Source organism: Pithys albifrons, chromosome 13, assembly GCF_047495875.1.
Source record: "Pithys albifrons albifrons isolate INPA30051 chromosome 13, PitAlb_v1, whole genome shotgun sequence".
Taxonomy (NCBI): Eukaryota; Metazoa; Chordata; class Aves; order Passeriformes; family Thamnophilidae; genus Pithys; species Pithys albifrons.
The window spans coordinates 15,050,183-15,062,383 of NC_092470.1; the positions used below are offsets into that span (position 1 = coordinate 15,050,183).

The 12,201-nt window shown below is 45.5% G+C and overlaps 1 protein-coding gene across 2 annotated transcripts in view; it reads right to left on the reverse strand.

Annotated features, from left to right (window-relative positions):
* AKAP13 (A-kinase anchoring protein 13) overlaps window positions 1-5,219 on the reverse strand; it is a 92,762-nt gene extending 87,543 nt beyond the window's left edge. The window contains exons 1-2 of one of the 2 annotated variants that reach the window (XM_071568497.1): window positions 5,152-5,219; window positions 1,003-1,079 (exon numbers count right to left, since the gene is read on the reverse strand). In XM_071568497.1, coding sequence (XP_071424598.1) covers window positions 1,003-1,068 — 66 coding nt within the window. In that variant the 5' untranslated portion in view covers window positions 1,069-1,079; window positions 5,152-5,219. Of the gene's footprint in view, window positions 1-1,002; window positions 1,080-4,587; window positions 4,799-5,151 lie in introns of those variants that run through there. The other variant, XM_071568496.1, reaches the window with a different exon arrangement.
* Between the last annotated feature and the right edge of the window lie 6,982 nt (window positions 5,220-12,201).

The following is a 12,201-nucleotide window of genomic DNA, read 5'->3' on the forward strand; positions in this document are numbered from 1 at the left end:
CCACCCTGTAGTGTGAACTCATCCCTGCAGTATTTTCTCTTTTAACAGCTTCATAATGGTAGGGGAACACACAAACACAGCTGCTCAAAGGCAGCAAGCACCGACACAGGCTGACAGCAATTTAGCATGTACAAAACACTTTCTCAGGTACAAGAAACCATACATAAAATATAGGAGCAAATGCAAATCCAGCTAGGAAAGGTAAGACCAAGAAAACACAGCTCTTGACAAAGCAGAATACGTACTAGAGATGCTTTAAACCAAAATTCTGTTCATGTCAAGCCCAATATACACCTTTTTATTTAATCACAGACAGTTCCTAGTATGGCAAAGCACAAGTAATAAAGAACAATACCAAGAGGTTCCTGCTTCCTGGCATGACTTTTTGATATTGTTTCACCGACACAAACACTATGGGCTTTCACCCCACATTTGATCTCTATATGTCTTCCCACTATTCATTTTTCTTCTAGCTAAGGCACTAACACTCCCAGCTAATGATGCCTTTAGACCTCACAGTCTGTGCATACACACCAACACTGGCTGCAGCCACGGCCCCTTCGGCCAAAAACTCTGCGGAAGGACAATGCACGGGAAGGGATGGAGAGACTCTCCACGACCATGCAGGCAGCTGCTGGGTGCAGGAACCTTGAAGGTGCTGCTGGGCCCCACACAGCATCACCAGCTTCCAGTGCATTCCAGGACATGGCTTTTGTCAAATTACACACAAATCTTGGTACACAAGGAACTTCTTGGCTCAACTGCTGTCACCGGCTGAGAAAACATAAATGCGGCTTAATCCAGCAGTTGGAAATGTGAGGTCTAAAAAAGCCCAGACTATTTTTAAAAGGCTAAAACAATGTCACAATGATGGATGCTGTTCAGCTTTACAGAGGGTACAGAGAGTAGTAGTAAACTAGCAGGTTTGGTGGCCAGTCACAGCAGTGGTGGAGTGTCTTTAAAAAGCACAGCAAGCGACAAGGTGACAAAACGTGTACTCACCACTTCCTCACGGGCCGTGCTCTTGCTGCTGTCCTTCAGAAAATCCACCTCGTCCTCAGTTTTCATTTCCAACTTCCCTGTGCAAACAGAGGGTCCACAAAGGTAATTTAAAAACAAACTTCTTTCAGTGCTACTAATATTTTTCTGTTTACCCAAAAGTCTCAAAAAAAATCAAACCAAAACAAAAAAAAGAAAGTAAAGAAAACTTAATGCTCAACCCCCTTCAACATCCCTTCAAACAGTTCATTTGACTTCCCACATCTGTTTTTGTTCTCGACTTTCCTCCTTGCTTGTTATTAGTTTTAACAGTTATCGTGTCTGGGACTGAAGGAAACTATGGAACAGCAGCAAGCACGGGGTAAAACTCCTGAAAAGCTGAAGGTGAGGCCAAGCACATCTGTATGTATTTGCCCATGTATTTTCTTGGCTACAATTCATCTAGATAAAGAACAGAATTTTTGCTAGTTTCCTTCTTACCATTACCCAAAGATAATTGAAGAAACCAGCCTTGCCTTTTCTCAACAGGTATTTTAAGTGTTGAAAAAAAAATAATCACAAGCAGCAAAAATTCATCCCACCTGCACTGCCTGGACTAGGAAGGCAAACCCTTTTGCTGCTGGAGTTTACAAAGTGCCAGCTGATTCTCCCTTTCCTCATGCTCCCACGATGGCATCACCACTGCAGTAGCACAAATATCATGTCCCAGCTGCTTTCTCTGCCCAACAAAACTTTCATTAGTCACCACTCCCCAGGGATTCCCCCTGCTCACCTTTTCCTGGCATAAAGTCAACATGGTAATTCTCTTTCAAGCCTAAGCTAATGACTCTCTTGACACACAGGACACTTTAGAGCAGCAAAGTGATTTCACCAAAGCCACCCAGATGGAGAGTGGCTGTGTCAGGGCTAAACCCCTCTCTAATCCTGCTCCCTCTCTCATTTCTACTAAAAACAAATGCCTTCTTAAGGGTGATGCACGTTTGCAGTGGGTTTACCCATTCAGGGATTTGGCAAGAGGAGGCTCCCATACTCACAGGAAAATTCCTGTAACAACTATCACCAATGGTTTTCTACTGGCCTTAAAGCCTCCCCTGGATTTTTGGGACTATCTGGTTTTGCAATGTTTTGTCTCAACTGGATGAGCTTGCAGGCAGATACAAAAATCAGAGGTAATGCAACAAATTTTCAGGAGAACAATTTGTTGTACTCTGTCACTTCTTCCTAAACTTCTATTAAAAAACATATCTCAAAGGAAAAGCACTACAGTGCTGTCACAGAGGTCTCTGGGCATAGGGCACCTTATTGCATGTGTGGTACTGTTAATGACATTTGTTACTTGTTCATCCTGCCACTCTAACAGGGGAAGGAAAGACTAAGTGTTTTGCCATAGGGAAAATGGCATTGATAAGTATGAGGTGAAGACTGATAAAGTTCAAAATAAGGTGTTATTCTTCTATCTGTCAATGAACGTTTTCTTGAAATGCTGAGATCTATAGGAGATACACTGGGAATATTTTTCCAAGGAGAAGAGCTAGGGAGCAGTAATTACAGTGTTAATTTAAGATGACAAACCCCAACCATACAATCTAACCTTGCCAGGTTTGGTTTCTGCCAAGAAACTGCAACTACTCTGAGGTGTTTTGTCAGCAAAACTCATGCCATTTCTTCTCTTCTCACCCAGCCTGACTACTGTGGTATGACTTCATATTCTAACTCTCTTCTTTTTTAACAAGTAGTATCTACCTGCCTGACTTGCAAAAAATGTGCTCTCAGAACCCATTACTCAGCTGCAATGAAGTTCTGAGTCTAAAGCTAACAGCATGAGGAGACGCCTCAGGAAAGCAGGATCTTCTGCCTTCATCACAATCCTTCAGTGTTGTGATCGGCCACTAGATATTTGTCTGGATAAGGAAATTAGCCTTTTGAAGTCTTTGTTTTGGGGGTAGACAGAAACTAAGCAGAAGCAATGAGATAAACAGGTGCATATTTGGGAGCAGCTTCACAATATAAATAAGAAATTAAAGAGCTCAATGATTTGGAGTGATGGCAACAGCAATTACCAGTTTATTACATTTCTGATAAGTTACCATGACAATAAAACCCTCTGATTACATGTGTTTCTGAGAAATGGCCTCATGACCTACACTTCCCTTGGGAAGGCTTTATTGTATTTCATCAAAAAAAGATGCAATTCATTGTGTGCACTGACAACTCTGTCAGGGACACAAAATCCTCTGTAAAAACCCAGCCTGCAGGGAAAACTCGCCAGCACTGGCACAGCAAAGAAGAATTGAAGGCTACCACTGAACTTGTACACAAAATGCGCTACCCAAGGCTAGACATCAACATGAAGCATGTGTACAGCGGCAATAATAAATAATAAATCACTTCTCTTAAATTATTGCCATATCAGAGTTCTAGATGCTGCTTTATAGGAGGTGAGTTTCAGAAATATTTCAAATAGCATGCCTGGATTCATAATAGCTGCTTATCGCTGCTTTAAGCCAGTATTTTATCTGGGCTTTCCTAACATTTTCTTTCAAAAGAATCTTGAGAAGTTCTTCAAGGCAAAGTATCACTGTTGAAATTCTGCTTCGTGCAGCATCTCATTGCAAATAAACAATTTTTGCTAAGCAGAGGTCCAACCACTGTATCCCAAGACCCTTGAGCCCTAAATCCTTATGTATTTTAAATCAGTAACAGGATCACATCCTCTTTTTGCCCCTTTCCATGCCCTAACACAGAAAGATGCCTTAACATCAGTTTCCTATTTTTGCTACTATCTTAATGGATGGTCTAGCCCCTTTTCCTTTTAAAACCTCGCCTAGACAATGTCATGCCTCCCAGAATCCAAGCACAGATAAAGACCTGGACTGTACAGAGGGAGCCGGCAGAGCCGCAGGCTCCCAGGAAAAAGGAGCCCTGCCAGGTATTGAGTTACAGCCACTCCCATTCTATTGAACTGTCAAACCAACAGAGTGCTAGAACAGGTTCCTTCTGAAAACAGCTTTGTAATCCAGTTTTAAATCTTTCTACTTATTTACTAATGATATGGTTACAGGTTATCTCTCGACACATAAACATCCTAAAAACCCTGAACTAAACGTGAAAAAGGGATTTGCTGGACCCACCACTGAGACTCCCCAGTGTTTTCTCCTGCTCCCAGTTATCCTGCTATCACGCATCAGAACAAACCCTCTGCCATCACCCCATGCTGCGTTAAGAACAAAAAAGCCAGCTTCCAGCATTAAAGCAGTGAAACAGATTTATAACTTCACAACTTTCTGGTTTATATCATGGCAGACTTTATTTTTAATCTTTTAAATGCTTTGTTTGTTTGTTTGTTTGTTCAGTGCTAGGAAAGCAAGAGGCACTGTGTCATTTTCTCATAGCAGAGAAAAAAATGGCAACTGAAAAAGTTCAGCTGCTTTCACTTAACAGCTGCCTGAACAGGTGGAATATAAAGATCAGATTAGCTCCATGTTTCAGTACCAAATTCACCTATCATTTAATTCCAGTCTGAGGCAAAAAAAACCCATTTTTTTTTAAAAATTAAATTTATCTCTTTGTTTCCCTCTTTGGAGTTACCTGGTGATGTTTTCTATTAGCTCTGCTGCAGGGGCACCAGACATGTGCGCTGTCCCCAAGTCCCATCGCTCTCCCCCATCACTCTCATCCACTGGGAACGCCGGTTCCCCTTCCCGGCTGATGGCAGCAAGAAAAACTCATCATCCAAGTTCCAGTACTGCTTAAATGCACTGGAAAGCACCACCGGCTGCTCTGCCCGACAAAAAAGCTCTGAAGCCCGGAAAAGGCGGTGGGGGTAGGGCTCGCTAGCTTTTTTAAATGACCTAATGCTGCCAATTAGGAAACAGCTTTGGGCAGTTCAGAGGGACATTTGCAGCTGTTTCAAGTAGACAGGCAAAGAAAACTCCGGAGAGCCCAGCTGTACCCTCTGATTCCATGTTAACAAAAATAAAGGAGAGGGAATAGCAGCACCGAGGAAATAAACCCCCCTTCCCAGATGAAAGCATGTAACTTGAAGATAAAGTAATCCAAATAGCTCCCTCCCATTCATTCCTTCTCCAGGGAGGATTCACGTGCTAGAAATTCTTCAGTACAGATTCAAAGGAGATGATGTCCTGTCCTTACCTCCAGTGCCAGCTGAGTAATATGCATTTGAACTGGAAATTTTTACATGTAACTTCAAACTTTTCCTTTCTCAGAAGAAAAACCCCAAACACCTACACTTCCTCTGCAGTGCAGGCCTCCAGTTCTTACTTCCCCTTCTTTGCTGATGAGATGCTAGAGGCACGCCTACAAATCAAAAACTAAGAAGTAGGAAACCAACTCATTTTCCTACCTGTAACAGGCTCAGCTCCTTGCCCTGCCAGGCTGCTGTTCTTCTTTGTTGAGGAACTTAAATCCATTTCTCCATTCAGGCTGACTCCAACATCCACTGCAGTCTGGGGCTCAAGCCCCACTTTCTCTGCAGCTGGTAATTCAGAGGAACAAGGTGGCTCTGCTGTAAAAACCACTGCATCAAAACTTTTTACCATTTTAGGAACTTTATCCTGAGAGGAGCCATCGTCTGCCGATACCAAACTCTTTACTCCCACATTTTCCAATGACTCAACACCAAGTAAACAGCAGGAAGACGGCAAGAAGGGCAATTCAGGTACAGCTCTGCTTTGCTTTCCACTGGACTCAGCCAAGACCTCCCCCTGAGCTGCTTTCACAGCGGGACCAGCATCGCTCTCGCTGGCCGGACAAACAGTGTCGGTGCTGGAGTCACTGTCACACGTGGGCTCCTCTGCGATGGGCTGAAGTGCTGCCCGCGGAAGGACACTCTCTATATCCTCCTGCTCCCCCGGATATGCTGCAACAGGGGTCATTGTCACCGGCCTTAGCACTTCCTTACCCTTACAGGCATCGCTCGGGGCTCCTGTTTCTGAGGAGTCCTTTAACTCAGAGGTGCTGCTTTGATGGGAGATTTGTTGTAGGGTTTGATTGGGATCACGTTGTTCTTGGTTCAGCCCCGCGTTTGGACAAGGGTCACTCTCCGCACCCAGTGACTCATCTGCTGAGGCAGGTCCATGCATGGTGCCTCCTTCTGCAACCACTGATCCAGCTTGACACGCTTCTTCGAGTTGGACTGTCCCTTTCAGCCCAGCACCCACATTGCTGCTGCCCACCACAGCCCCCCCGAGAATGCAGGTGGAGGGTTTCACAACAGCTGCAAGAAGTTCCTCTGACAAAACCTGCTCCATGCCATTCACACAAGCCTCCCACTCGGGCTCAGCCTTGCTTTCTTCAACCTGCTCCAAGGAGCCCTCATCCCCAGCTTGGTCCCCAGGCCTGCCAGCAGCTACCCTGCCATGCTCCCCGCTGTGCTGCCGGAAGAGCTCTGCCAAGCTTGCCGCCGCCACCACCGCTTCCTGGTTTTGTTTAGATTCCTCGTTATGAATTGCAGAGGGTGTGCCCATTAAATTATCCTCGGTACAGTCTGCACCCTTGGCACATGGCTCTAATCCAGGGTCATTACCTTGCAGAGCTGCCTCCTGCCCAGTAGGTGCCACTGCACCATCTCCCTCCTCCTGACTGACAGCTGGTCCCTCTCCCGTGGAGAGGTGAGTGGGCAATTTCACCTCACCGTTCAGCCCCTCCTGCTCCCAAGCACTTTCTGATATCCCTGCTTTGGTCTGGGCAGACTCTTTCTCTGACAGGCCTGTGCTTGTGTCCTCTGGAGGGAGCAATGCAGACTCATGTTTGGTCTTAGTTCCTGGTTTGAAGCTGTCACCCATTTCATCTTTGATGCCAGTCTGAGCAGCAGAAAGGCGACAGCCACCAACTTCCTGACCTCCGCCTGCAGAAACTGCACTTCCTCCATCTCCAGTTCCTGCTGGCTGCTTTTCACTGCTCTCCAGTTCTTCAGCCCCATGGTCAGTGACCTCATGGATCTCCTGGCAATGTGCAGGTTCTGCACCACTTTGATTAGATCTACCATCATCACTGTTCTCAGGTTCAGCATCAGGGCCATCAGTTTCCATACTGCCTTCCAGTAAGGGCAAGATGGATTTTCCATCTGTGCAGCCTGCTTCCACCTGTCTTTCTTGCTCCCCACTCTTACTGCTGCCATGGATTACTGAACCATGATCAAGTTTTGATGCACATGTGAGAACCTTCACCCCATTCACCACTGGTAATGCTTCCCCAGCGCTCACAGTGACATTGCTTTGGCTTCCCATAAAGTCACCATTTACCTGACCAGTGCATGCTCCAGTCTCTTTGTTACCATCAGTCCTGCAAAGGTCAACAGAGACATCACCAGGGCCACCATCTGCATTTGTAACATCACAGGCCAGTGGCATTCCCACATTCGCATCCTCCCCATCCGAACACTCAGTGCCATTAAAACCACTGAGTAAGGGCTGAGCAGTACTGGCTGACTCCTCCTTAGCTGATGATTCTTCTTCCAGGTTTGCGGTCCTCTCACCAGCCTCTGCCACCTGATCCTCTTCGTGCTGCTGGCCCGCAGCCCTCTCAGCTGCCCCAGTACAGTTTCTGCATTCGGTCTGGCCCATGGCCACATCCAGGCCCTCCGAGGAAGCCGAGGCTTCACCTGCAACTGCAACCGCAGCAGCAGCACTGCCAGCTGCACGCTCCTTGGCACCCTGCACTTCCTGATCAGCAGTATCTGTACTGTCCAAGCCAGCTTGATCCAGAACAACTTCAGCAGATGTCATTCCAGCTGTTTCATTTGTATTTCCAGAGGATGGAAGATTTACAGCACCGTTTACACTTGCACACGGCCTCACAGTGCAGTCCTTCTTATCTGATAAAGTTTCAGAGCCTTCAGCAGAGTTTGACTCCACCTCTTCCTTTTTACACAATATCTCTGTGTTTTTACTTTCATAGAAGCACTCTGGGCTGTTTCCACCCCCCAGGCTAACCAAGTCATTGGGTGCATCATTAAAAGTTCCCAAACTCCTGCTGTTGCATTTCTCCTCCTGCTGGGTTTGGTCTGAGAGCTGCCCAATGTCCAGATGAACCAGAGCAGATGGATTTTCCTGCCTTTCTTCTCTTGCCATTTCTTCTAAGGTCTGAGAGGTAGTGGTCAGGTGACCATCTGGCTCTGCTTCTTTAGCACAGCTGTCTCCAGAATCCCCCAGTACAGGCTCTGTCTGTTGCCTTGAACTCTGTAACAAGACACACACACACACAAAAAAAAATATTACTTCACTCAGTCACACAATTACCCTGCCTCAGTTACGTGCAAGATCTGTATCTACATAATCCTGTTCAATATGACTCCTGCTCCCTTTGTACCTCCACCTGGTGTCACCCAGGACAAATATACTTCACCCAGTCATAAATATACTTCAGTGGGTATTTTATGTCTTGGTTTTGTTACAAGGTAATACTGAAATTATTAGATTTCTGACAGAAATGCGGTTGAAAAGAGCATCTGGAGGTCATCTAGTCCAACCACCCACCTGAGACTGGACTGCTGCCAATGCAACATCAGGTCAACCATGACTTTATTTTGCCAAGTCCCCAAAATTTTCAATGATGGAGTAGCCACAGCCTCTCTGGGCAAATCTGTTCCCATTCCACGCTACCCTCCCATGAAGAATTTTTTTCCTAACAATCAGACTGAACATCCTAAAGCTGAAATTTGTCTCTCTATCCCCTTGCTACACCATCTGCCACCAAAGAGAACTGTAATCTTGGTAATTTCTCTTCAAGTACCTGTAGTCTTATTTCTTGAGTGCACTTAAATTCAAGATCAGCAAACAGCAGAATTCTATCAAATAATGCAAATATATAGAAGCACAGTCCCAAAGGGTTTTAAGCAACTTTAAGAGCAACTTCAGACCCCTGCCCGATGGCACCGTCCAGCTCTTGCCAGCGTTATTTAATTTTCTCTATATGGATGGAAGTGCTACTTCAGACATGGACACTGGCTGACACTGGCCAAACATACAGCTTGTCTTCTGCTCCTAGGGCTGAACTAATCATCTAATTTGTTCCTGAGAATTTAAGGCATAATTAAATATCTGAAATTTATTTCCTAACTGGAAACAAGAATTTCCAAATTATGACACACTATTAAAATTAATACATGCATTGTCATGGAACAGAAGCAACATATTCAATTCCACTCTAATCTGCATTTTCCTTCCAGAGCATCTGCTTTGTCAAGCTTTCATAGTTTGATACAATCAAACCTTTACTTAAAAAGAACCGCCTGTTTCAATATCTCCTTTCATATTCTCTTATCTGCAGAAGAGAGCATATCAATCTTCACATCTAAGAAGTGGCTTATTAACGAGCAACACTAAACCCTCAGCATACACCCTTCAGCACCCCCTTGGTTTGCTTAGGGTTTTGCACCATAAACTTTCTGAAGTCACACTGTTTTCTTGCTAAGTGCCTGTGACTCTCCACAAATACAAAACTCTAATGAACTATGTGAAATTTGAGGAGTTTTTTGCATTTATTTGTAAAAATATTCCAAAAAATACATGCATCCTAGAAGTCTAACTTAAACAGCTCCCTGTAAATTTTGTTTAAGACTTCTTAGGAAAATAGAACTTCCTAACAAAAATGTCAGCTTAAACAACCCTGAACATTAAAGTGGCCAATGTTAACTGTTGCATCACAGGGAACTTATTGCATATACAAACAGTGGCTAAAATCACCACTGCTACCTTCAGGATATTGTGTTTACTTGTCTTTCCATGCTCTGAAGTTTGCAAACACTGAGCAGTGGCACAGAAATACTGAATCACAGACCACTAAATGCACTTCTGGTGTTTGCCATGCACCTCCCTCCTATTCAAAATAATCTTGCTACCCAGGTCCCATATATGCCGTCAGCTGTGCCAGAACTCCCTGGTTTTGAGGCATCCCAAGACAGGTGGGCATTGGAGGCATCACATCTCCATGTCCATGCAGCACCAGGGATGGGACACAGGGCTCTGTGTGTGCAGTGGTACCCACAGGCTGCAGCTACTTTTTGCAAAAGCAAAACAGTGTGCCAGGAATCTGATGGCTGTAACCCTACAGCAGAGCATGGATACCGTGCTTCTGGTTCCTAACCAGGATGGACAGACACAGACAACAATGACACTTGCTTGTGAACAAGCAAGATTTTCAAAAGGAGGGGCCATGGCAGCCCCAGCATCCTCACAGTGAAATCACTCTGCTGCTGATAGCCGGAAAAATATAGCCATCACCAAAGGAAGCCAACTGGCTTTCAACTGACCCAAAATAAAGCTAAATGAAATAATTACAGGGCTGCTTTCCAAATTCAAATCAGATTAGATGTGAAGTAAAACAGTGGTGGAAAGAAAAGTGTATTTCTGATTTCATTGTTGGGCAAAAGGTACACATCTGGCATTTGCATGAGCAAATAAGCAGCAAGCAGGATATGCTTGCCGTGCTTTAGTGTCTTTTGATGGAAAGGGGAAGAGATTTCATGGTCAGCCTGGGTTTGCCACTCATGCTACCAGTTCCTGTTGAGATCAGAAGTAATTATCTCAGGTACCCAGGGTACCTGAGCAGGGTGAAACGACTCAGCATGGCCCATATCTTTGAACATCCTTCCAGCCAACTACATGCAGACAATTCTTTCCTCCCTTAGTTAAAGTAACAAAAATATCCTGTTACTTAGATCCTGCAGCTCTGCAAAAGCAGATACATGAGCCGATGTAGGAACACCCATAAGTGATGGCAGCTGCGCAAGATACGTGGGTGTTTCTGTGAAATGGCACTGAAGTGCTCTGCTGTTTCACCTTCCCATCCCAACCCAGTCTTTAAAGCAGTGAGGGGAAGCCCTTCCAAAGCCCCACCATGGGGTCTGATAAGAACACAGTGAAGGGACCACTATGGACATATACCTTGTATGGCCAAGGTAGGCTTGTCCTCTGAGTCCTACCCTGAGGTGCTACGGAAATGGCCATTTTCTTCATCGCCACCCCAGAGGCTTTCCCCTTGGACTTCCCTCTGACCCTGAACTTTCCATCTGAACAGAGACATACCCATTGCGCTCTCTGCCCATTAACCCAGACTCACTCCAGAGCCTGCCTTGAGCTGCCCCACAGCTACCAGAGGACAGCATGTCTCCAGGGAGGTTTCCTTGCCCATCCAAGCAGGTTCCAAGCTAACAGAGAAGGCAGGAGCTGGGAGCAGAGAGAGCCCACAAAGCCAAAGAGAGCAGGTGTTGCACAGCCCCAAGCCTGCTTCTCTTCTGAGAAAGAACATTTCCTGCCTAATACAGCTTTACCAGATCTCCCCATGCCCAAAAAAGAAGAAAATAGGCAGGTGTCCACCTGGATGCTTGATGACGACACCCAGAGAAAACGCCTAAGTAAGTATGTCCTGAAGAATGCCTATGTATGAAAATTCTCCCCAGGTGCCAAGCTGTAACCAACCATCTCTGCTTCTCTTTCATCACCTCAGCCTGTTCCTTACCTTGTGCTGGTGGCTCTGCATGTGCATCTGCAGGTGCCGTATGTCCCTCTCCCAGCTGGCCGCTGCCCCCTCCTTGGCCTCAGCCGTCAGCATGTACACATCGAGACCACGGTGGTGCTTCACGCTGTAGTCCCCCAAGTGCACCGTGTGAGACAAGGTGCTCCAGGAGTCCGGCTCCCTGGCCTCTTCCCTGCCAGGAAACAAGGGCAGATTAATAAGCAGGCAAGGACGGGGTGCTCTGTGGCAGGACATGCACGCTCTTCTTCACTCTGGACAGTCATCTAATCATCGGCCCAAGCGATGCACAGCACCGGCTCCAGCACCAGACAGACAAATACACACTTGAAAATTAATGTGATTTAAGAGGTAATGCCAGCCATGAGCTTTGTTTCACAAGGTACTTGTCAGGTAAAGAGACCTGTGGTTTTTACCCCACACTATGGCAGACTAGCAGTAAAGGGCACATTAACTACTTTTTAAACTGAATTTATCACAGGTAAGGATTAACAAAGCAAGAAAAACAGACACCTGAAAGACAGAAGTGCAAAGGGACAAGTTGGAAGGAATGAGGATTGATATAAATTGATACAGATGCTACAACTTCCACAGCAAAACCAGCACACTGCTCACAAACATCGAACAGCCATCAAATCATACCAATTTTTTCACTCCTGAAATGAATTTAACTTGCTCTGTGAAACTGTCTCTGTGCAAGTTATTCTC